Source organism: Hemiscyllium ocellatum, chromosome 13 (genome assembly GCF_020745735.1).
Source record: "Hemiscyllium ocellatum isolate sHemOce1 chromosome 13, sHemOce1.pat.X.cur, whole genome shotgun sequence".
Lineage (NCBI taxonomy): Eukaryota > Metazoa > Chordata > Chondrichthyes > Orectolobiformes > Hemiscylliidae > Hemiscyllium > Hemiscyllium ocellatum.
The window spans coordinates 31322123-31347324 of record NC_083413.1 but is presented as its reverse complement, the minus strand read 5'-3'; the positions used below and the strand labels follow the sequence as shown (position 1 = coordinate 31347324).

The window sequence follows — 25202 nt, the reverse complement described above, 5'->3', positions numbered from 1 at the left end:
AACAAAAACAGAAATTGTTGGAAAGCCTTGAGTTCTGAAGAAAGGTCACTGGACCTGAAATATGAACTCTGCTTTCTCTCCACAGATGCTGTCAGACCTGCTGAACTTTTCCATCAATGTCTCTTTTTCTTGGGAATAGTCCATTTATTTTCAGATTTCATGGCTATTTATTTCTTTTCAATTTAATTCTTCAGCATATCTGTTCTGCAATAAATATTAATGACTGACACTAATATTGGTACACATTTAAACTCTCCTTAAATTGTCAAGTTTCATTTTGTTTTCTGATGGCATAAATTGAACGTCATAAACCAGTCCTCTGATAATTTTTCTTACAAAGAGCTACAAACCACTTCTTATTTTGACTTTTGCTGCTGAAAAGAGATATCCTCACACAGAGATATTCTTATCCTGTTTAATAATGGTTAATTAAAGTCTCATAACAAATTCTGTTCGCAAAATGTCTGAAATATATGCAAACTCTTACAAGACCTTCCTGACCGTGGAAGACCTGACTGCAGCAAACCATCTCATAGTTAGTTGCATAGTTTTTGTGTGCAAAAATACAGTAATCAATCGGGTTGAGTTCAATTCAGCAAGGATTTTCTTTAAGTTGCACTATTTATGAATACAGGATGCCTTACAGTGTTTCATTGATGTTTTATTCTTAGAATATGTGACATCTTCTGGGACCTCTGAAGAAAGTACTTCCACAGGGACAATCACCTCTAAGATTACTTCGACAGCTTCCACAACACCAGAAACAACAGGTAGGATTTATTACAATCCAGCCATCAAGCAGTAAAGTTAAACTTTCCATATTCCCAGTAGATCATAATGCTGCATGCTCTTTTGAGACAGATGAGTGTTGGTTAGCTTCATTTGAGTTGCGCCTTCCAACAGACGAGGGGAGAGTTAAGAAGATGAGATAAGCATCGTAATCTCAGCCAATCTAGGAAGTCAACAGGTGCTGTTGGCATCACATTCTATGGCAAACTAGCCATGCAGCCAACATTAGGGAGTGAACAAATGATCATGTTATGTGATATTGTTAATCAAAATCCAAACAGTGGTCATTACTGTTGCCCTCAGTAACGAATAATGAATTTGAACCAATTTCCTGCTGTCTGAAATGGTAAAATTAACCAGAATTTTAATAAATCTGGCATGTATTCATAAAATCTATTGTGCAAACCTTATTATTGTGATCAGGTGGATAATATGATGTGATTAAATACTTCTGTGTTTGTTATGTTTTATTAACCCATTGAAGTAAACATTATCATTTGGTCTGACTATGAAACTGAATAATTGCTTTCATTCTCTGATTGAACATCAACAGCTACATCATCTTCACCTTCAACATCTGAGGAAACTACTTCAACAGAACCATCTACAACAATAACCACATCTGAAACCACATCATCCTCAACAGGTAAAACTGCAGGTTCAAAGGTCGTTCTGACAAATCACTTTAAAACATGCCACAGTTAATTCCTGCATTGATAGTACAGTCAATAATTACTAAGTGGGAGAGCAAAAATAAGCAGAACTGCGGATGTTGCGAAATCAAAAACAAAACCAGAAATTGTTGGAACACCTTGAGTTCTGAAGAAAGGTCTGCTTTCTCTCCACAGATGCTGTCAGACATTTTCCAGCAATTTCTGTTGGCTTTCTAAATGGGAAAAGTTAATTTATTTTCAGAATTTCTGAAAAGCTAATTATTGATTTTCAACTTAATTTTTCAGCATTTCTGTTCTTCAATAAACATTAACAATATCCACTAGACTTTGTGCATGTTTGAAGTCATTAAATTTTCACGTGTGATTTGGTTTTCTTCTGGTGTAAATTGAAAGACATAAACCAGCCCTCTCGTAGCATTTCATCCAAAAACCCAGCAATCACTTCTTCTATTGACATTTGCTACTAATAACAGTTGCTCACACAGTAATAATTTTATCCTAATTAACAATGGCTAATTGCGCCTTACAACAGCTTACTTTCACAAAATGCCTGAGATGTATTGGAAATGCATACAGGCCCTTCCTGATCATGGAAGATCTCAGTCGCATGAGATGTTACATAATTGTTTTGTGCCAGAATATAGGAATCAATTGATTTGACTTCAATTCAGTGATGTTTTTGTTTTAGTTTTGCACTACTTGTGAATACAGGGAGCCTTACACTGTTTCACTGATATTTTATTCTTAGAATATGTAACAACTTCTGGGACCTCTGAAGGAAGTACTTCCACAGAGACAACCACCTCTGAGATTACTTCAACTGCTTCCACAACACCAGAAACAACAGGTAGGATTGATTACAATCTAGCCATCAAGCAGTAAACCTAAATTTACGGTGCATCTAGCATACCATTGTGCTGCATGCTCTTTAGAGACGGATGAGTGTTGGTTCGCTTCATTTGTGTAGCACCATCCCAAAGACGAGGGAGAGTTTAAGAAGATGAGACCATCATCATAATCTCAGCCAGTCTAGGAATTGAACTTGTGCTGTTGCCATCACAGTACATGACTAACTAGCCACCCAGCCAACATTAGGGAGTGAACAAATTGAAAATGATCAGGTCATCTGTTATCACAAATCAAAATCCAAACAATGGTCATTACTGTTGCCCTAAGTAACTAATAATGAATTTGAACCAATTTCTTGCTTTCTGAAGTAGTAAAATTAAAATTTTATAATAATAAAACTTGCAGGCATTCATAAAATCTATTGTGGAAGCCTAATGATTGTGATCAGGTGGATAACATGAAGTGGTTAAATACATTTGAGTTTGTCATGTTTTATTCAACCCATTGAACTGATCATTATCATTTGATGTGAGTATGTAACTGAATAATTGCTTTTGTTCTCTGATTGATCATCAACATGAACTCTGCTTTCTCTCCACAGATGCTATCAGACCTGCTGAATTTTTGCAGCAATGTCTCTTTTTCTTTCTAAATAGGAAAAGTTAATTTATTTTCAGAATTTCATGGCTAATTACTTCCTTTCACTTTAATTTCTCAGCATATCTTTTATGAAATAAATATTAATAATATCCACTAAATTTTGTACACATTTGAAATTTTCTTAAATTTTCAAGTTTCATTCCCGATGGCATAAATTGGAAGTCATACACCAGCCCTCAGATGATGTTTCTTACAAAGAACTACCGATCACTTCTTCTATTGATACTTGCTGCTGAGAACAGTTTCGCACTCACAGAGATATTCTTATCCTGCTTACTAATGGATCAATATAGTCTCATAACAAATTACGTTTTCAAAATACCTGAGATACATTGGAAATTCATATAGGACTTCCCTGATGATCAAAGACCCGACTGCAACAAACCATTTCATAATTGGTTAGTTGCATTGTTCTTGATTGCAAAAATACAGTAATCAATCGGGTTGAGTTCAATTCAACAAAGTTTATCTTTTGAGTTTGCACTATTTCTGAATAATGGAGACTTACAGTGATCCATCGATATTTTATTCTTAGAATATGTGACATCTTCTGGGACATCAGAAGGAACCACTTCCACAGGTGCAACCACCTCTGAGATTACTTCGACAGCTTCCACAACACCAGAAACAACAGGTAAGATTTATTACAATCCAGCCATCAAGCAGTACAGTTAAATTTACCGTTCTTCCAGCAGACCATGGTGCTGCACGGTATTTGGGGATGGATGTGTGTTGATGATCTTCATTTGTGCAGCACCATCCAACAGACGCGGGGAGAGTTTAGGAAGATGAGACCATCATTGTAATCTCAGCCAGTCTAGGAATTGAACTGCTGCTGTTGGCATCACATTCCATGGCAAACTAGCCACCCAGCCAACATTATGGAATAAATAAATTTAAAATGATAAGGCTAATTCCTGTCTTTAATCAAAATCCAAGCAAAAGCCATTACTGTTGCCTTAAGTAACTAATAATGAATTTGAACCAATTTCCTTTTTTGTCAGGTGTGCTCAGGTGTATTATTCATTAGTCAGGCTGATGAGGGGAGAGGCCATTTTGGATTTGGTATTCGGCAATGAGCCAAGACAGATGTCAGATCACACAGTGCAAGAACACTTTGCTGACCACAACTGCCTCACATTTATTGTAGCAATGAAGAGGGAAAAGAACAATTACCATGGGGTGATATTGAATTGTGGAAAAGGAAATTATGACGCTATCAGAATGAAGTTGGGAAGTACGGACTGGGGGCAATTGTTCCACAGAAAGGGCACAACAGGCATGCGGAAACTGTTTAAGGAGCAGTTATTGTGAGTGATGCATAACTTTGTTCCTCTGAGACAGACAAGAAGGGGTAAGATTAAAGAGCCTTGGATGATGAGAACAGAGGAGCTTCTCATCAAATGAAGAAGTCAGCTTATGTAAGATGGAGGAAGCACAGCTTTAGAGGATTACAGGCTCGCTAGAAAGGAGCTCAGAAATGGACTGAGGAGAGCCAGAAAGAGGCACGAAAAAGGCTCGGCAGGAAGGATTAGGGAGAAGCCAAAGGCTGAGAAATGGCAGTTGGAGTTCAACTTGAATAAATGCAGAGTGATGCATATTGGGAGGTTGAACTTGAATGCTGAATATTGGATTAAAGATAGGATTCTTGGCAGGGTGGAGGAACAGAGGGATCTTAGATTCAAGTGCGTAGATCCTTCAAAATTGCCACCCAAGTGGATAGGTTTGTTAAGAATGTATATGGTGTTTTGGCTTTCATTAACAGGGGAATGAGTTTAAGAGCTGTGAGATTTTGCTGCAGCTCTACAAAACCCTGGTGAGACCACACTTGGAATATTGTGTCCAGTTCTGGTCATCCTATTACGGGAAAGATATGGAGGCTTTGGAGAGGGTACAAAGAAGATTTACCAGGCTGCTGCCTGGAATTGAAGGCTTGTTTTACGAAGAGAGGTTGACTAGCTTGGACTTTTCTCTCTGGAGAAAAGAGGAAGAGAGCTGACTAATTGAGGTTTACACTGAAATGAGAGGTATGTGTAGAGTCGATAGCCAGAGACTTTTCCCCAGCGTAGAATTGATGGCCATGAGGGGTCATAGTTATAGGGTATTAGGAGCAAGATATAGAGGAGTTGTCAGACGTATATTCATCATGCAGAAAGTTGTGAACACATGGAATGTGCTGCCAGGTTGTTGGTGGAAGCAGAGTGTTTAAGGACACTGAGGTGACGATTGGACATACACATGGACAGCAGTGAATGGAGGGGTGTGTAGGAAAGGTTATTTTATTTTAGATTAGGATTAATCCTCGTCACAACATTGTGAGCCGAACAGCCTGTTCTGTGCTGTATTTTTCTATATTTGATGTTCTATGTTGCTGCTTCCTGAAAAGGTAAAGTTAACATGTTTTTTAATAAATCTGGCATGTATTCATAAAATCTATTGTGATCAGGTGGATAATCTGAAGTGACTAAATACTTTTGTGTTTGTCATGTTTTATTCAACACATTGAATTGATCATTATCATTTGATGTGACTATGTGACTGAATAACTGCTTTCATTCTCTGATGGAACATCAACAGCAACATTATCTTCACCTTCAACATCTGAGGAAAGTACTTCAACAGAACCATCTTCAACTATAACCACATCGGAAACCACATCATCCTCAACAGGTAAACTTCAGGTTCAAAGATCTCTCTGACAAAACATGCCACAGTTAATTCCTACACTGACAAGTGTAGTCGACAGTTGTGAAATGGGAGAACAAAAAGCAAAATAAACTGCAGATGTTGCTGTATCAGAAATAAAAACAGAAATTGTTGAAAAGCCTTCAGTTCTGAAGAAGGGTCACTGGACCTGAAACATAAACTCTGCTTTCTCACCACAGATGCTATCAGACCTGCTGAATTTTTCCAACAATGTCTCTTTTTCTTTCTAAATGGGAATAGTCCATTTATTTTCAGAATTTCATGGCTAATTACTTCTTTTCAATTTAATTTCACCACAGGGCACAGTGGCTCAGTGGTTAGCACTGCAGCCTCACGGTCCCAGGTTCAATTCTAGCCTCTGATGACTGCCTGTGTGGAGCTTGCATATTCTCCCTGTGTCTGTGTGGGTTTCCTCCCACAGTCCAAAGATGTGCAGGTTAGGTGAATTTTCCCATAGTGTTAGGTGCATTAGACAGAGGGAAAAGGGGTTTGGGTGGGTTGCTCTTCTTAGGGTCCATGTGGACTTGTTGGGCCAAAGGGCCTGTTTCCACACTGTAGGGAATCTAACCTAATCCATATCTGTTCTGCAATAAATATTAAAGACTTACACTCATGTTTGTACACATTTGAAATCTCCTTAAATTTTCAAGTTTCAATTAGTTTCATGATGGCATAAATTGAAATTCATAAAACAGCCCTTTGAAAATGTCTCTGACAAAAAACTACCAATCACTTCTTCTATTGACATTTGCTGCTGTAAACAGTTTTGCTCACACAGAGATATTCTTATCCTGCTTAATAATGGATAAATATAGTGTTAGAACAAATTACATGTGCAAAATGCCTGAAGTATATTGGAAATTCATATAGGACCTTCCTGATCATGAACTACCTGACTGCAGCAAACCATCTCACAGTTGTTTAGTTGCATAGTTTGTGTGTGCAATAATTCAGTAATCAATCAGGTGGAGTTCAATTCAGCAAAACTTTTCTTTAAGTTTTCAATATTTATGAAAACAGGATGCCTTATAATGTTTATTGATTTTTTTTTCTTAGAATATGTGACATCTTCTGGGACCTCCGAAGGAAGCACTTCCACAGGGACAACCACCTCTGAGATTACTTCGACAGCTTCCACAACACCAGAAACAACAGGTAGGATTTATTACAATCCAGCCAGAAAGCAGTAAAGTTAAACTTACCATATTCCCGGTAGACCAGAGTGGCAGCCTTTGAGACAAATGAGTGTTGGTTAGCTTCATTTGAGTAGCACCATCCAACAGACAAGGGGAGAGTTAAGAAGATGAGATGATCATCGTAATCACAGCCAGTCTAGGAACTGAACAGGTGCTGTTGGCATCACATTCTATGGCAAACTAGCCATGCAGCCAACATTAGGGAGTGAACAAATTAAAAATGATCATGTTATGTGATATTATTAATCAAAATCCAAACAATGGTCATTACTGTTGCCCTCAGTAACGAATAATGAATTTGAACCAATTTCCTGCTTTCTGAAATGGTAAAATTAACTTGTTTTTAATAAATCTGACATGTATTCATAAAATCAATTGTGCACACTTTATTATTGTGATCAGATGGATAATATGATGTGATTAAATACTTCTGTGTTTGTCTTGTTTTATTAACCCATTGAAGTGATCATTATCATTTGGTCTGACTACTAAACTGAGTAATTGCTTTTGTTCCCTGATTGAACATCAACAGCTACATCATCTTCACCTTCAACATCTGAGGAAACTACTTCAACAGAACCATTTACAACTGTAACCACATCTGAAAGCACATCATCCTCAACAGGTAAAACTTCATGTTCAAAGGTCGTTCTGACAAATCACTTTTAAACATTCCACAATTAATTCCTACATTGACAGTACAGTCGACAATTACTAAATGGGAGAGCTAAAACAAACGATTTCAGAAACAAAAACAGAAATTATTGGAAAAGCTTCAGTTCCAAAGAAAGGTCACTGAACCTGAAATGTAAATTCTGTTTTGACTCCAAGGATGTTATCAGACCTGTTATATTTTCCAGCAATTTCTGTTTGTCTTTCCAAATTGGAAAAGTTAATTTATTTTCAGAATTTCATGGCTAATTATTGCTTTTCAACCTAATTTCTCAGCATATCTGTTCTTCAATAAACATTAACAATATCCACTAAAATTTCTGCTGTTTGAAGTCCTTTTAAATTTTCAAGATTGATTTGGTTTTCTTCTGGTGTAAGTTGAAAGAAGTAAATCATCGCTCTGACGTAAATCATGCAAATATCCAGCGATCACTTCTTATATTGACATTTGCTGCTCATAACAGTGTTGCTCACACAGAGATCTTCTTACCCTGCTTAATAATGGATAAATATCGCTGTATAACAGATCACTTTCACAAAATGCGAGATATATTGGAAATGCATACAGGCCCTTCCTGATTATGGAAGATGTTGCTGTATCAAACCATCTCACTCACATGAGATGTTGCATAATATTTGAGTGCAAGAATACAGTAATCAATCAGTTTGACTTCAATTCAGCGATGTTTGTCTTTTAGTTTTGCACTACTGATTAAAACTTATGCTGTTTCATTGATATTTTATTCTTAGAATATGTGACAATTTCTGGGACCTCCGAAGAAAGTACTTCCACAGGGATAACCACCTCTGAGATTACTTCGTCAGCTTCCACCACATCAGAAACAACAGGTAGGAATTATTACAACGTAGCCACCAAGCAGTAAAGTTAAATTTACTGTACTTGCAGCAGACCATAGTGCTGCGCTCTCTTTAGAGACAGATGTGTAGGTGAGCTTCATTTGTGTAGCACCATCCTTCAGATGAGGAGAAAGTTAAGACGATGAGACCATCATTATAATCGCAGCCATTCTGGGAATTAAAACTCGTGCTGTTGGCATCACATTCCAAAGTAACCTAGCCATCCAGCCAACATTAAGGAGTGAACAAATTAAAAATGTCGATGTTATTTCCTATCATAAAGCAAAATTCAAACAATAAACAAAGAAACAAATAATGAATTTGAACTAATTTCCAGCTTTCTGTAATGGTAAAATTAACATTTTTTAAATGTCATGCAGGTATTCATAAAATGTGTTGTGCAAATTTTATTATTGCAATCAGGGGATAATGTGAAGTGATTAAATATTTTTGTGTTTATTCAACTCATTGAACTGATCATAATCATTTCATGTGACTATGTAACAGAATAATTAATTTCAGTGATTTTTTTTAAAAATTTGTCACTATTTATAAACACAGGGCGCCTTATAGAGTTTCATTGATATTTCATTCTTAGAATATGTGACATCTTCTGGGACCTCCGAAGGAACCACTTCCACAGGCGCAACCACCTCTGAGATTACTTCAACAGCTTCCACAATACCAGAGATAACAGGTAGGATTTCTTACAATCCAGCCTTCAAGCAGTATAGCTAAATTTACCATACTCCCAGCAGACCATAGTGCTGCACAGTATTTGGAGATAGATGGGTATTGGTGATTTTCATTTGTGTAGCACCACCCGACAGACGCAGAGAGAGTTTAGGAAGATGAGACCATCATTGTAATCTCATCCAATCTAGGAATTGAACTGGTGCTGTTGGCATCACATTCCATGGCAAACTAGCCACCCAGCCAACTTTAGGGAGTGAAAAATATTGAAAATGATCAGGTTATCTGTTATCAGAAATTAAAATCCAAACAAATGTCATTACAGTTGCCCTCAGTAACTAATAATGAACTTGAACCAATTTCCTGCTTTCTGAAATGGTAAAATTAACATTTCTTAAAAAAAAACTTGCATGCATTCATAAATTCCCTTGTGGAAACCTTATTATTGTGATCAGGTGGATAAAATGAAATGATTAAATATTTTTATGTTTGTTGTGTTTGATTCAACCCATTGAAGTGATCATTATCATTGAGTCTGACTATGTAACTGAATAATTGCTTTCGTTCTCTGATTGAACTTCAACAGCGACATCATCTTCATCTTCAACATCTGAGGAAACTACTTCAACAGAAACATCGACAACTATAACCACATCTGAAACCACATCATCCTCAACAGGTAAAACCTTAGATTAAAAATCCTCTCTGACAAATCACTTTTAAACATGCCACAGTTAATTCCTACATTGACAGTACAGTCAACAGTTTCTAAATGGGAGAGCAAAAACCAAATGAACTGCAGATGTTGCTATATCAGAAACAAAACCAGAAATTGTTGGAAAGCCTTGAGTTCTGAAGAAAGGTCACTGGACCTGAAACACAAACTCTGCTTTCTCTCCACAGATGCTATCAGACCTGCTGAATTTTTCCAGCGATTTCTGTTTTTCTTTCTAAATGGTGAAAGTTCATTTATTTTCAGGATTTCATGGCTAATTTTTTCTTTTCAATTTAATTTCTCAGCATATCTGTCCTGCAATAAATATTAACTACTTACACTAAAGTTTGTATATGTTTGAAATCTCCTTAAATTTTCAAGTTTCATTTGATTTTCTGATGGCATAAATTGAAAGTCATACACCAGCCCTCTTACATAGAACTACCAATCACTTCTTACATTGACATTTGCTGCTGAAAACAGTCTTGCTCACACAGAGATGTTCTTATCCTGTTTAATAATGGATAAATATAGTGTTATAACAAATTACATGTGCAAAATGCCTGAAGTATATTGGAAATTCATATAGGACCTTCCTGATCATGAAATACCTGACTGCAGCAAACCATCTCACAGTTGGTTTGTTGCATAGGTTTTGTGTGCAAGAATACAGTAATCAATCAGGTTGAGTTCAATTCAACAAAGTCTTCCTTTAAGTTTGCACTATTTGTGAATACAGGAAGCCTTACACAGTTTCATTGATATTTTATTATTAGGATCTGTGACATCTTCTGGGACCTCCGAAGGAAGTACTTCCACAGGGACAACCACCTCTGAGATAACTTCGTCAGCTTCCACAACGCCAGAAACAACAGGTAGGATTTATTACAGTCCAGCCATCGAGCAGTGAAGTTAAATTTACTCCCAGTGGACCACTGTGCTGCACACCTTTCAGAGACAGATGTGTGTTGGCGACGTTCATTTGTGTAGCACCATCAAGCATACGAAGGAGAGGTTAAGAAGGTGGGACCATCATCGTAATCTCAGCCAGTCAAGGAATTGAACAGATGTTGTTGGCATCACATTCCATGGCAAACTAGCCATCCAGCCAACATTATGGAGAAACAAATTTAAAATGATAAGGCTATCTCTTGTCATAAATCAATTTCCACACAAAGCTCATTACTGTTGCCTGAAGTAACTAATAATGGATTTGAGGAGAAAGTGAGGTCTACAGATGCTGGAGTTTTTTTTATCAGAGTTGAAAATGTGTTGCTGGAAAAGCGCAGCAGGTCAGGCAGCATTCAAAGAACAGGAGATTCGAAGTTTCGGGCATAAGCTCTTCTTCAGGAATGAGGAAAGTGTATTTGAAGCAATTTCCTTTTTTGTCAGATGTGTTCAGGAGGTTTTCCTTACCCAGTATATAGACAGGCCATCAAGGAGAGAGGCCATTTAGGATTTGGTGTTCGGTAATGAGCTAGGACAGATTTCAGATCTCGCAGTGGGAGAACACTTTGGTGACAGTGACCACAACTGCCTCACATTTAAAATAGCCATGGAGATGGAAAGAAATAATTACCAGGGGAAGATATGTAATTGGGGAAAAGGAAATTATGACGCTATCAAACAGGAGTTAGGAAGTACAGATTGGGAGCAGTTGTTCCACAGAAAGGGCACAAAGACATGTGGAAACTGTTTAAGGAGCAGTTGTTGCGAGTGATGCATAAATTTGTTCTTCTGAGACAGGTAAGAAGGGGTAAGATTAAGGAGCCTTTGATTACGAGAACAGAGGAGCTTTTCATCAACAGGAAGAAGGCAGCTTATGTAAGGTGGAGGGAGCAAGGGTCCAGCACAGCTTTAGATAATTGCAGGCTTACGAGAAAGAAGCTCAGAAACAAATTGAGGAGAGCCAAGAGGGGGCACGAGAAAGGTTTGGTGGGAATGATTAGGGAGAACCCAAAGGCATTTTACTCATACATGAGGAATAAGAATGATCAGGGAGAAGGTAGGGTCAGTCAGGGATAGCATAGGGAACCTATGTGTGGAGTCTGAGCAGATAGGGGAAGCCTTAAATGAGTTTTTGCATCAGTTTTCAGAAAGGAAAGGGACCTTGTTGTGAATGAGAATATGAGTAGCTGGGATACAGGCTTGAACAGATCAAGATTGATGAAGTTGACGTGCTGGAAATTTTGGCAAACATTATGATTGATAAGTCCCCAGGGCCAGACCAGATTTATCCTAGGCTGCTCCCAGGAGTGAGAAAGGAAGTTGCTAAGCTGCTGATGAATATATTTGCTTCCTCACTCTCCATGGGAGTCGTACCACAGAATTGGAGGGAGGCGAATGTTGTTCCTCTTTTCAAGAAGGGTAATAGGTAAATCCTTGGCAATTACAGACCAGTCAGTCTTACGTCTGTGATCAGCAAAGTTTTGGAAAGAATAATGAGAGATAGGATTTATGACTATTTGGAAAAGCATAGCATGATTAAAAGCAGTCAGCATGGCTTTGTGAGGGGCAGGTCGTGCCTCACAAATCTTATTGAGTTCTCTGAGGAGAGACCAAACAGGTCACTGAAGATTGGGCAGTGGATGTGGTGTAAATGGACTTCAGCAAGGCATTTGATAAGGTTCCCCATGGTAGGCTCATTCGTAAAATCAGGAGATATGGGATACAGGGAGATTTGGCTGTCTGGATTCAGAATTGTTTGGCTGACAGAAGGCAGAGAGTGATTGTAAATGGAAAGTATTCTGCCTGGAGTCAGTGGTGAGTGGTGTCCCACAGGGCTCTGGTCTTGTGCCTCTGCTCTTTCTAGTTTGCATAAATGACTTGGATGAGAAGATTGAGGAGCGGGTTCATAATTTGCAGATGACACAAGGGTTGGAGATGCCATTGATAGTATCGAGAGCTATTGCAGTCTGCAGGGCGACATAGACAGAATGCAGAGCTGGGCTGAGAAATGGCAGATGGAGTTCAACCTGGATAAATGCACATTTTGGATGAACCTGAATGCTGAATATATTCAGAATTAAAGGCAGGATTCTTGGCATTGTAGAGGAACAGAGGGATCTTGGTATTCAAGCGCATAGATCCCTCAACATTGCCACCCAAGTGCATAGGGTTGTTAAGAAAGCATATGGTGTTTTGGCTTTCATTAATAGGGAGATTGAGTTTAAGAGCCGTGAGGTTTTGCTGCAGATCTATAAAACCCTGGTGAGACCACATTTGGAATATTGTGTCCAGTTCTGTTCACTCTGTTATAGGAAGGATGTGGAGGCTTTGGAGAGGGTGCAAAGAAGGTTTACCAGGATGCTGCATGGACAGGAGGGCTTGTCTTATGAAGAGAGGTTGATGAAGCTTGGACTTTTGTCTCTGGAGAGAAGGAGGAAAAGAGGTGACCTGATTAAGGTGTACATGTTAATGAGAGGCATGGATAGAATCAATAGCCAGAGACTTTTCCCCAGGGCAGGATTGACTGCCATGAGGGGTCATGGTTTTAGGGTGTTTAGGAGGAAGGCATACAGAAGACATCAGAGGTAGGTTCTTTATGCAGAGAGTTGTGAATTCGTGAAAGGCATTGCCAGCGGTGGTGGTGGAAACAGAGTCATTAGGGAGATTTAAGCAACCGTTGGACATGCACATGAACAGCGGTGAGTGGAGGAGTGCATAGGTAGATTATTTTATTTTAGGTTAGGATTAATCCTCGGCACAAGATCGTGGGCTGAAGGGCCTGTTCTATGCTATACCTTTCTATCTTCGATGTTCTTTGTTCCTGCTTTACGAAATGGTAAAATTAACATGTTTTTAATAAATCTGGCATGTATTCATAAAATCTGTTGTGCAAACCTAATTATTGCGATCAGGTGGTTAATATGAAGTGATTAAATACTTCTGTGTTTGTCATGTTTTATGCAACCCATTGAAGTGATCATTATCATTTGATGTGAGTATGTAACTGAATAATTGCTTTTGTTCTCTGATTGAACATCAACAGCTACATCATCTTCACCTTCAACACCAGAGGCAAGTTCTTCAACAGAACCATCTACAACTATAACCACATCTGAAACCACATCATCCTCAACAGGTAAAACTGCAGGTTCAAAGTTTTCTCTGACAAATCACTTTTAAACATGCCACAGTTAATTCCTACACTGACAGGACAGTTGACTATTACTAAATGGAAGACCAAAAACCAAATGAGCTGCAGATGTCGCTGTATCAGAAACAAAAACAGAAATTGCTGGAAAACCTTGAGTTCTGAAGAAAGGTCACTGGACCTGAAACATTAACTCTCCTTTCTCTCCACAGATGCTATCAGACCTGTTGCATTTTTCCAGCAATGTCTCTTTTTCTTTCTATATGGGAATAGTTCCTTTATTATCAGAATTTCATGGCTAATTATTTCCTTTCTATTTAATTTCTCCGCATCTCTGCTTTGCAATAAATATTAACAACTCACACTAAAATTTTTAAACTGAAGTCTCCTTAAATTTTTAAGGTTTCATTTGGTTTTCTGATATCTTAAATTGAAAGTCATAAGCCAACCCTTTGTTAATGTTTCTTACAAACAACGACCCAATCAGTTTTTCTATTGACATTTGCTGCTAATAACAGCGTTGCTCACACAGAGATATTCTTATCCTGCTTCATAATGGATAAATATAGTCTCATAACAGATTATGTTTGCCAAATACCTGAACTATATTGGAAATTCACATAGGATCTTCCTGATTATGGAAGACCTACTATAGGAAACCATCTCGTAATTGGATAGTTGCATAGTTTTTGTGTGAAAGAATTAACTAATCAATCAGGTTGCGTTCAATTCAGCAAAATTTTCTTTAATTTTCCACTGTTTATGAATACAGGATGCCTTACCCTGTTTCATTGATATATTATTCTTAGAATATATGACGTCTTCCAGGACCTCCGAAGGAAGCACTTCCACAGGGACAACCACCTCTGAGATTACTTCAACTGCTTCCACAACACCAGAAACAACAGGTAGGATTTATTACAATCCAGCCAGCAAGCAGTAAATTTAAATTTACCGGACATCCAGCAGATCATAATGCAGCACGTTCTTCACAGACAGGTGTGTTGAAGATCTTCATTTGTGTACCACCGTCCCTCAGGCAAGGGGGGAGTTTAAGAAGATGAGACAATCATCATAATCTCAGCCAGTCTAGGAATTGAACTGGTGCTGTTGGCATCACATTCCATGGCAAACTAGCCATCCAGCCAACATTATTGAGTGAACAAATTAAAAATGAGCATGCTATCTCCTATCATAAAGCAACATGCAAACAATAGTCATTATTGCTGCTCTAGGACCCATATAATAAATTTTAACCGATTTCCTGAATTTTGTCATGATAAAATTAACATTTTAAAACAAACTTGTAGGTATTCATAAAGTGCATTGTACAGACTTTAGTATTACAATCAGCTGGATAATATGAAGTAATTAAATATTCTTCTGTTGATTATGTATTATCCAACCCATTAAATTATTATTGTCATTTGATGTGACCATGTAACTGAATAATTGCTTTCCTTCTCTGATTACATCAACAGCTTCACCTTCAACATCAGAGGAACTTACTTCAACAAAACCATCTACAACTGTAACCACATCTGAAACCACATCATCCTCAACAGGTAGAACTTCAGGTTCAAAGTCCTCTCTGATAAGTTATTTTTAAACAAGTTTCAGACAATTCCTGCACTGACAGTACAGTAAATAATTTCAAAATGGAAGAGCAATTAACTAAAAGAACTGCAGATATCACTGTATCAAAAACAAAGACAGAAATTGCTGGAATTCCTGATTTCTGAGTAAGTGTCACTGGACCTGAAATAAAAACCTTGCTTTCTCTCCACAGATGCTGGTAGAAATGCTGAATGTTTCCAGCAAATTCTGTTTTTCTTCTCTTGACATTTGCTGCTAAAAAACGGTGTTGCTCACACAGATTAATAATGGATAAATATTGCCTCATAACAAATTGCTTTCATAAAATGTCTGAAATATATTGATTTGGAGACACACCGGTGTTGGAGTGGGGTGGACAAAGATAAAAAATCACACAACACCAGGTTATAGTCCAACAGGTTTATTTGGAAGCACTAGCTTTTGGAGCACTGCTCCTTCAATCACCTGACGAAGGAGCAGCACTCTGAAAGCTAACTTTAACAGATATTGGAAATTCATGCAGCCCCTTCCTGATCATGGCAGACCTGGCTGTAGCCAACCACCTCACTCGCACCAAATGCTGCAGAAGTTATATGTGCTAGAATACAGTAATCAATTTGTAGAAAAGTTTCTGAAAGTGCAAAATGAGTAACCTGAAAAACTTAGAAAAATGCCTGAAAATGTTTAAAAGTGTGAAATCAGTAACCAGAATAACCTAGAAAAATGTTTGAAAATGGAATATGGCAATTCTGGTCTCCTTCCTATAGGAAAGATGTTGTCAAACTTGAAAGGGTTCAGAAAAGATTTGCAAGGATGTTGCCAGGGTAGGAGGATTTGAGCTATAGGAAGAGGCTGAACAGTCAGGGGCTTTTTCCCTGGAGCGTCAGAGGTTGAGGGGTGACCTTATAGAGGTTTACAAAATTATGAGGGGCATGGATATGATTAATAGACAAAATCTTTTTCCTGGGGTCCGGGAGTCCAGAACTAGAGGGCATAGGTTTAGGGTGAGAGGGAAAAGATATAAAAGAGACCTAAGGGGCAACTTTTTCACACAGAGAGTGGTACGTGTATGGAATGAGCTGCCAGAGGAAGTGGTGGAGTCTGGTACAATTGCAACATTTGGAAGGCATTTGGATGGGTATATGAATAGGAAAGGTTTGGAGGGATATGGGCCGGGTGCTGGCAGGTGGGACTAGATTGGGTTGGGATATCTGGTCGGCATAGACGGGTTGGACCGAAGGGTCTGTTTCCATACTGTACATCTCTATGAGTCTAAGTCAGTGAAGTTTTTCCTTAAATTTGGCACTTTTTCAAGTTTCATTTGGCTTTCTGATGGCATAAATTTAAACTCATAAACCAGCCCTCTGATAACGTTTCTTGCAAAGAATGTCCAATCACTTCTTCTTTTGACATATGCTGTTTAAAAACAATTGAGCTCATTCAGACATGTTCTTGCTCTCTTTAATAATGGACAAAACTAATCTCATAACAGCTCAATTTCACAAACTGCAAGAGGTTTATCGAAATTCATGTGACACCTCACTTATTATTCACATCAACTGCTTAAAAAATTGTTTTGGTATTTCAACTGACGTTTTAAAATATATTCAGTTCAGTGAAATATGGTCATCAAACACAAAAATGCAGCCAAATTCAGCCTACATCATGCAGAAAATAAGGCTACTGTCAATTTAAGAGAAAACTGGTGGCAAACTTAATTTGAGAGTCACCATGCCTTTAGCAGTGATGAAATCTCCTCAGGTGGGACCATACTGGTAACCCCAACTGGTGCACAAATTGAACCCATACATTGGGCATCATTCTGGATCACACAAAAGACAACCAACCAACATTATAGACTGAATCAATTAGAAATGTTTAGGTATCTCCTGACATAAAGCAAATCAATTTCTTTCATTTATTACAGTGACATCATCTTCACCTTCAACATCAGAAGAAAGTACATCAACGGAACCATCTACAACTGGAACCACGTCATCCTCAACAGGTATACCTTTAGATGTTTCCAATGCTAACCAATCGTCAATGTTCAAACTTTTCTCTGATAATTTTTTTTATAAGTCGCAGGCAATTCTTACTTGACATAATAATCGATAATTATCTAATTTGGAAGGGCAGATTTGTGTTTTAACGATCTTGTGTCTCTTCATAGAATTTGCAATTTGTTTGCACATCATATCTTTGCTGACTTCAATATCAAAGATAGCTACCAAAATTTCTCTATTTGAAATCTTCTTTAAATTTTCATGTATAATTATGTTTACTCACATAGATTAGAGAAACTCAGAAATCACACCTGTGACTACATTTCTAGTAAACCCCAGACAATCACACCTGTGACTACATTTCTCGTAAACCCCAAACGATCACAGCTGTGACTACATTTCTAGTACACCCCAAACAATCACTTCTATCAATTTATGGCCCTAAAAAAATGTTGTACTGACACAGATACATTCTTATTTTCCTTAATAATGGATGAAACTATTCTCAAAACAAATCACTTTTACAAAATTCTTGAAGCTTATTGTAAATTTACCTGATTCATCACTTTTCAAGAAAAACACATTGTGGAAAAATATCTCATTCAGATCAGGTGCTAACTATATGATTATGTGCTTACTATTGATGAAGAGCTCATGTTCGAAACATCGACTCTCCTGTTCCTCGGGTGCTGCCTGACTGGTTGTGCTTTTCCAACACCACACTTTTTGACTCTGATCTCCAGCATCTGCAGTCCTCACTTTCTCCTAACTATTGTCATCAACAACAGCGGTCAATTGATTCAATTGAATGCAAGGAAGATTTGAATTATTTTGCGCAACTTATGAATGCAGTGAGATTTACACAGTTTTAGATTACTTACATTGTGGAAACAGGCCCTTCGGCCCAACAAGTTCACACCGATCAACCGAAGCGCAACCCACCCAGACTTATTCCCCTACATTTACCCCTGCCCCTAACATTACTGGCAACTTAACATGGCCAGTTCACCTAACCTGCACATGTTTGGACTGTGGGAGGAAACCGGAGCACCCAGAGGAAGCCATGCAGACACGGGGAGAATGTGCAAACTCCACAGTCGCCTGAGTCGGGAATTGAACCTGGGTCTCTGGCGCTGTGAGGCAGTAGTGCTAACCTTTGTACCACCATGCCACCCACCGTGCCACCGTGCCACCCATTAAAATTTTGTTGATATTTTTTCCCTTAGAGAAACTGACATCTCCTGGGACCTCTGAAGGAAAGACTTCAACAAAGGTGACCAGTATTGTTACCACTTCTACAGCATCTACAACACCAGAACCAACAGGTAGAATTTATGCAATCCAGCTGTCAAACATTGTGGAATGAATAAATTACAAGTGTTCATGGATTTTTCTATCATTAAGCAAACTCCAAACAATGGGTTCAATACTGTAACATTAAAAACAGAATCATGAATGTATATGAAGTAATTTTCCATATTCTGGAATGGTAAAGTTAGCTTTATAGTCTTTTTAAAAAATAAACTTGCAACTTTTCGTAAAATGTCATGCACAAACTTTAGCATTCAGACGGGGTGACATGGTGGCTCAGTGGGTAGCACTGCTGCCTCACAGTGCCAGGGACTCAGGTTTCATTCTATCCTCGGGTGACTGTCTATGTGGAGTTTGCACATTTACCCCGATTCTGTGTGTGTCTCCTCCGGGTACTCTGGTTTCCTCCCGCAGGGCAAAGATATGCAGGTTAGGTGAATTGACCATGCTAAATTGCCCACAGTGTTAGGTGCATTAGTCACAGGGAAATGGGTCTGGGTGGGTTATCCTTCAGAGGGTCTGTCTGGACATGTTGGGACAAATGGCCTGTTTCTACACTATAGGGAATCTAGTCTAAGATCAGTTGGAACTTATGAATCGAATGTTCTTGTGTTGATCATGCTTTTCTTTCAACCCATTGAAACGATTTCCTCATTTGATGTGGGTGCACAGCTCCAGCATTGCTTTTTTTCACTGATTACACTTTTTAACATTAACAGCTACATCATCATCACCTTCAACATCAGAGGAAAGTACATCTACAGAACCATCAACATCTGTAACCACATCATCATCAACAGGTATTTGCAATGCTACTCAGTTACCAATGTTCAAACTGTCTCTGATAAACCATATTTTCAACAAGCCTCAGAGAATTCCTGCTTTTATGTTGAGATTAACAATTATGAAATGTAGAAATGACATTTGTGCTTGCAGGATTTCATCACTATTCAGAGCCTTACAAATTGAAAACCACACTACCAGTTCAAGAATCAATATTATGAATATATTAAGAAATTTCAACATGCTTTTGCTATCTTACAGAATAAATTGAAACTCAGAAATGACAGTTGTTGTTACATTTTTGTAAAGTATCAACAATCATGTGTCAATCATATTTGGTGCCTGAGAAAAAGTATTCTCAGAGACATATTCTTACTCCTTTTTATAACTGATAAATCTCACCTCATGATAGTTTATGTTTGGAATTTATGTTCTGGAATTTGTCTAGAAAATTTATGTTACATGTCATTGATCATGGAAGATCCATTACTGGGGAAGCATTAGCATCTTATTTACATCAAATAAAAATATATGATTTCCTAATAATTGTTACTGTCAACAGTTTACATGGAGACTGCACTGACTAATACTTACTCACTCTTAACTCCCAAGAGTCTCAGTTCAAGGCTTGGTCATTGAGATTCAACCATTCAGGTTTAAGTTCCAACAAAGTTAATGAGTCAATTGTCAGTCATCATTCACTGGTGCATTCTCCACGTCAACACCCCTATCAATCACACTCCACTTCCAAACAATCAGCACTCTTATATTATACAGCAAAACACTTTCATTTCATACAATCCCTACAGGATGGAAACAGGCCATTTGACCCCTAGAGTCCTAAACCTTTGGAACAGCATTCTGGCTAGACCCAGCCCCTACCTTATTTCTGTAACCCTGCATATTCCATGGCCACTACACCTAACCTGCACATCTTTGAACCATGGGAGAAAATCATGCAGAAATGTGCAAACTCCACATTAGTCACCCAAGAGTGAAATTGAACCCAGGTCCCTGGCACAGTGAGGCAGCAGTGTTAGCCATTGAACCACCATGCACCTTTGGCCTTTCTTGTGACTTGACTTGTTAAGGTGGAGTATGAGGAGCTTTGACTTTTTCAGTAATACTCAAGTTTATAAACTTTGTGAAGGCCATCTGTGTTTGCAGGATTTCATTTCTGTTCACAGCCTCATAATTTCTTACTATTATCTCAGTATAAGAACATAGTTAGAAATTTCAACAGGTTTACATTCCTTTCAAATTTTCAAATGTAGTTTTGCAATCTTGCAGAATGAATTGAAATTCAATGATATGTTTGTTGGGACAGACTGGAGGATAATCTTGGCGTCTGGAGCTTGTAGCCAGATTGGGTCAGGTTTAAAGGGTAATGAGGAGGTGAAAAATTGTATCTAATATACGTCCTAGAAATAAAAGCTCAGTGTACCCATTCACCACACTATCTTATCTCCTTTGTTTAGTTTTATTACAATTGTTCAAAGAATGTTCTTAATCTTTTCTGTGCAGTTGTGCGGAATATAACAACATCTAGTGCGCCAACAAGGTCTACATCATTTTTGCAAGAATTTAGCACTTTGTCTTCAACTATTGAAACATCTACTCTTAGCTCCACTATTATCATTAGCACACAGTCTCTGTCTACTAGCAGATCAACAATGGTGACAACAACATCACCGTGCCGTGAATTTACCAATCAAGGTAATGTTGCATTTATTTCCCATATAAATGATTGTTCAGCATTCCAACTATTTGCCCCTTTATAGATTTCCAAGATAAAGAGACAACCAAATCGACATAGCTCCTTTTACCCCAAATCATAAAGAGAAATTTCAATTTTGCAGCTGTCCAGTGCCAAATCAAAAAATGAATACCTGAGTGTATCTCTGACATCCAAATTGGACCAAATCAAGGCATTTTATAGGTCCGCTTTTTATTGCTGGAACCTCTGTCCTACCTTCTGACCATTTATCTAAAACTCTTGGGGTAGAAATTTTACATGAATGATAATGCTAACTATTGCATCCACTACCTTTTAGTAATTTCTATTGAAGTCAGCAGAGTTCACGATTGGATAATGAGTCCAGCTGATATCCTGCTGTTGTTGCACCATCCAAGATAAACTTTGAAACCTTTATCTTACTGATAGCTTCAATGAGAAATCTAACAATACACCAAGTCCCTCTCCTGCACAGTTAAAAGCGAACATGATTAAACATGACAACAGTCTCTCAACTGAAGAGCTGTATTCATCATGATGATGTAAATGAGACCCAATCCATGGTTTTTATCCCAATGGTGCCTCACATTACAGTAAGAATGATATAATATTGTTGCAACTGTTTTAATAAATGTTGCCAATTTGAATGGACAGCTACATTCTCACCTGAAACAGATGACAGCCTCACTGAAATAGGTGTCTGAGGAGAGTAAAGTTTAGTTAGGAGCTTAACAGGGGCTCTTGTTGCTACAGTGCAGTGTCTCTAACCTCTGGGCCAAGAGACTCAAGTCCCATCTGTTCCAGATGTATGTAATAATATCACTGAACAGGTTGATGAGAAATATCGTTTTAGAATTTCAATGTGATATTGGTCTTTTACTAGTCTTCCCAGCAGGGTCAAGATTGAAATTTTGCCCTCGTTACCATTATAAAGCAGGACATTCAGCCCCTGTCTCATCTACATTGCTCCTGTTTTCCAATAAGGGCATTAACATATTGAAGAGGTCTAATCAGTTTGATAGATGTAAATTACCTTCCAGAAAACCACACTGAACCCCTTTTTATTTTTCTAGGTGCTCCTTATTGAATCCTTCAGGTTTCCCTCAGTTCAATTATTACAGATATCAGGTTTACAGGACTTTTACAGTTACTCAATGACTGTTTTGTATTATCTGTTTGTGCTACAGTTCTCACCATCTATCAGTATCTAAATGAACTCTGAAATACCACTCAGGAGATATATAATTTAATCTGTCCATTCACAAGTACCTGTTTGTACAATATTTCTCAGCTATAATTATTGCCCTTTTTGCACCATCCTTTTGTCCATGGCTATTTCATTGTTATTTAAATTGTTCTCTTTGAAATTTTATTTTAGATCTTGGAAATGTTACTGCAGAAAACATCGGAAACAGGAATTTTACCCTAAAGTGGTCAGATCAGACCCTGGAATTGTGTGGAAACTATAGTGTTGAGAAATCACCTGGAGATGGATCATTTCTTTGCACTTTCAACTTCAGCAATAATGTGTGTAATTTTGTGGAGTTAAGCCCAGGTCAAACCTATATGCTGAACATTCACTTCATCGATAAAGATAACAAAATTCTGACACGTACTTTAAATGTTACTACAGGTAAAGATATACAGTAAATTCTAATTGCCAAATTTCTAAAACTTCTAGGATAACTGCCTTAATAATAATGTGGAGGTAGGAAGACAGCAAGATGAAAAGGTTAGCTGCTTGGAGATCCCAGGAATAAGAGTTTTCAGGAGGTACTGTCCGATTTACCAGTAAGCCAATGGTATCAATATCCTAACCATGGAAGAGGCCCTACAATTACTGGATGCATTAGTGGTCATTAGATTACTTACAGTGTGGAAACAGGCCCTTCGGCCCAACAAGTCCACACCGACCCGCCAAAGCGCAACCCACTCATACCCCTACATTTACCCCTTACCTAACACTACGGGAAATTTAGTATGGCCAATTCACCTGACCCGCACATCTTTGGACTGTGGGAGGAAACCGGAGCACCCAGAGGAAACCCACGCAGACACGGGGAGAACGTGCAAACTTCACACAGTCAGTCGCCTGAGTTGGGAATTGAACCCGGGTCTCAGGCGCTGTGAAGCAGCAGTGCTAACCACTGTGCCACCGTGCCACCCACAATGTCATCTTACAAGATTCTACAGACCCTGGAGCAGTTCTTAAGGATTGAAGGGTTGCTATTGTAATCACACTATTTTTAAAAAATGGAAGTTGAAAGTAAACAGGGAATTATTAGATTGGTTAGCTTAACATAGGTTGTGGGAATAAATGCTAGAATCCCATTATAAAAGATTTAATATCAGAGCATTTGAAAAACAATGGCAGATCATACAGAGTCAGCATGGATTTATGAAGAGGAAATCATGCTTGAAAATTCTATTGACATTTTTATAGGTATAATTAGTGGAAGTTCATAACAGACAGGCTGTGGATGTGATTTACTTGGACATTCAGAAGCCTTTCAATATGGCCCTGCATAAGAAATTAGGATATAATATCAAAGTGCATGCAATTGGATATAGAGTTCTGACATGGATATAGAACTGGATGGCAGACTAAGAACAAAGATGAGAAATCAAGGGATCGTTTTCCAAGTGGTAGGCAGTGACTCGAGGAGTACTGGAAGGAACTATGCTTAGATCCTAGCTATACATAATATATATTAATGATTTAAAAGAGAGAACTAAATGCAATAACTCAAAATTTTTAGGTAACTCAAAAATGAATGTGAGGGTGAAGTGTGAGGCATATGCAAGGATTTGTGATTTGGACAAGTCAAATGAGTTGGCAAATGAAGTATAATGTCAATAGATGTGAGATTTTGGTTGAAAAAACAGGAAGACAGATTATTATCTGAATGGCAGTTGATTGAAAAAGGCAAAGTATAATGAGACCTATGTGTTCTTGTAGACCAATCACTGGTCTTCATAGCAAGAGGTTTCAAATATTGGAGCAATAATGCCTTGTAACAATTGTACAGCGATTTGGTGAGACCATTTCTGGAGTATTGTGTGCAGTTTTGATCTGCTCCTCTGAGGAAGGATGTTCTAGCTACAGGACGAATGCAACCCAAGGGTTACCAGGCTGATTCCTGGGATGGCAGGAGTGCCATATGAAGAGATACTGGATCAGTTAAGACTACATTCACTGTAATTTAGAAGAATGAGAGTGATCTCAAAGAAACGTATAAGATTCTAACAATGATTGGGAAATCCTGAACTCAGTTTAAGGAAACAGGGTAGGTCATTCAGGACTTCGATGAAGAGAAATTTCTTCATCTAAACATAATGATAAGCCTGAAGAATTCTCTGACACACATAGCAATTGAGGCCAAAACATTGAATACTTTTAAGAAGGAGTTAGATATATAGTTCTTAGTGCTAAAGTGATTAAAGGATATGAGGAGAAAGCAGCAACAGAGCACTGAGTTATATCATTAGCCATGATCATACTGAATAATGGAGCAGGCTCAATGAGCCAAAATGGCCTACTCCTATTTTCAGTGTAACAGTTAGTATTGAGATGTTGCTGGCAGGTCAGAGTGGAGTTACAGACTTCAGACATCAAGGAAGTAGATGAATATCATTGGTTGAATGCAGAGGATAGAGATCGAGACTCAGGCGATTAACATTGGAGGGCATACCCGTTTGGAGGAGTACCTGATTGTAGAGGGGTCAGCACTTCTGCTCTTTAGAAAATCTTGGCTCCCATACCGAAAAGACATTTAACTGTTCATACCTTCAGATGTCAAGTTTCCTGAGCTCTGGAAACACAGGCTCCATGAATTAAATGTAAATCTTTGATAAATGGCCTC

At 38.2% G+C, this 25202-nt stretch overlaps 1 protein-coding gene across 1 annotated transcript in view; it reads left to right on the top strand.

Moving 5' to 3' along the window:
- Positions 1-460: 460 nt before the first annotated feature.
- LOC132821726 (uncharacterized) overlaps positions 461-25202 on the top strand; it is a 118738-nt gene continuing 93996 nt past the window's right edge. Inside the window, exons 1-20 of the mRNA XM_060834434.1 lie at positions 461-535; positions 635-770; positions 1343-1435; positions 2212-2310; positions 3508-3606; positions 5550-5642; positions 6735-6833; positions 7407-7499; positions 8297-8395; positions 9003-9101; positions 9684-9776; positions 10589-10687; positions 13804-13896; positions 14718-14816; positions 15390-15473; positions 17432-17512; positions 18737-18835; positions 19541-19621; positions 21129-21320; positions 22718-22972. Coding sequence (XP_060690417.1) covers positions 461-535; positions 635-770; positions 1343-1435; positions 2212-2310; positions 3508-3606; positions 5550-5642; positions 6735-6833; positions 7407-7499; positions 8297-8395; positions 9003-9101; positions 9684-9776; positions 10589-10687; positions 13804-13896; positions 14718-14816; positions 15390-15473; positions 17432-17512; positions 18737-18835; positions 19541-19621; positions 21129-21320; positions 22718-22972 — 2161 coding nt within the window. The remainder of the gene's footprint in view (positions 536-634; positions 771-1342; positions 1436-2211; positions 2311-3507; positions 3607-5549; positions 5643-6734; positions 6834-7406; positions 7500-8296; positions 8396-9002; positions 9102-9683; positions 9777-10588; positions 10688-13803; positions 13897-14717; positions 14817-15389; positions 15474-17431; positions 17513-18736; positions 18836-19540; positions 19622-21128; positions 21321-22717; positions 22973-25202) is intronic.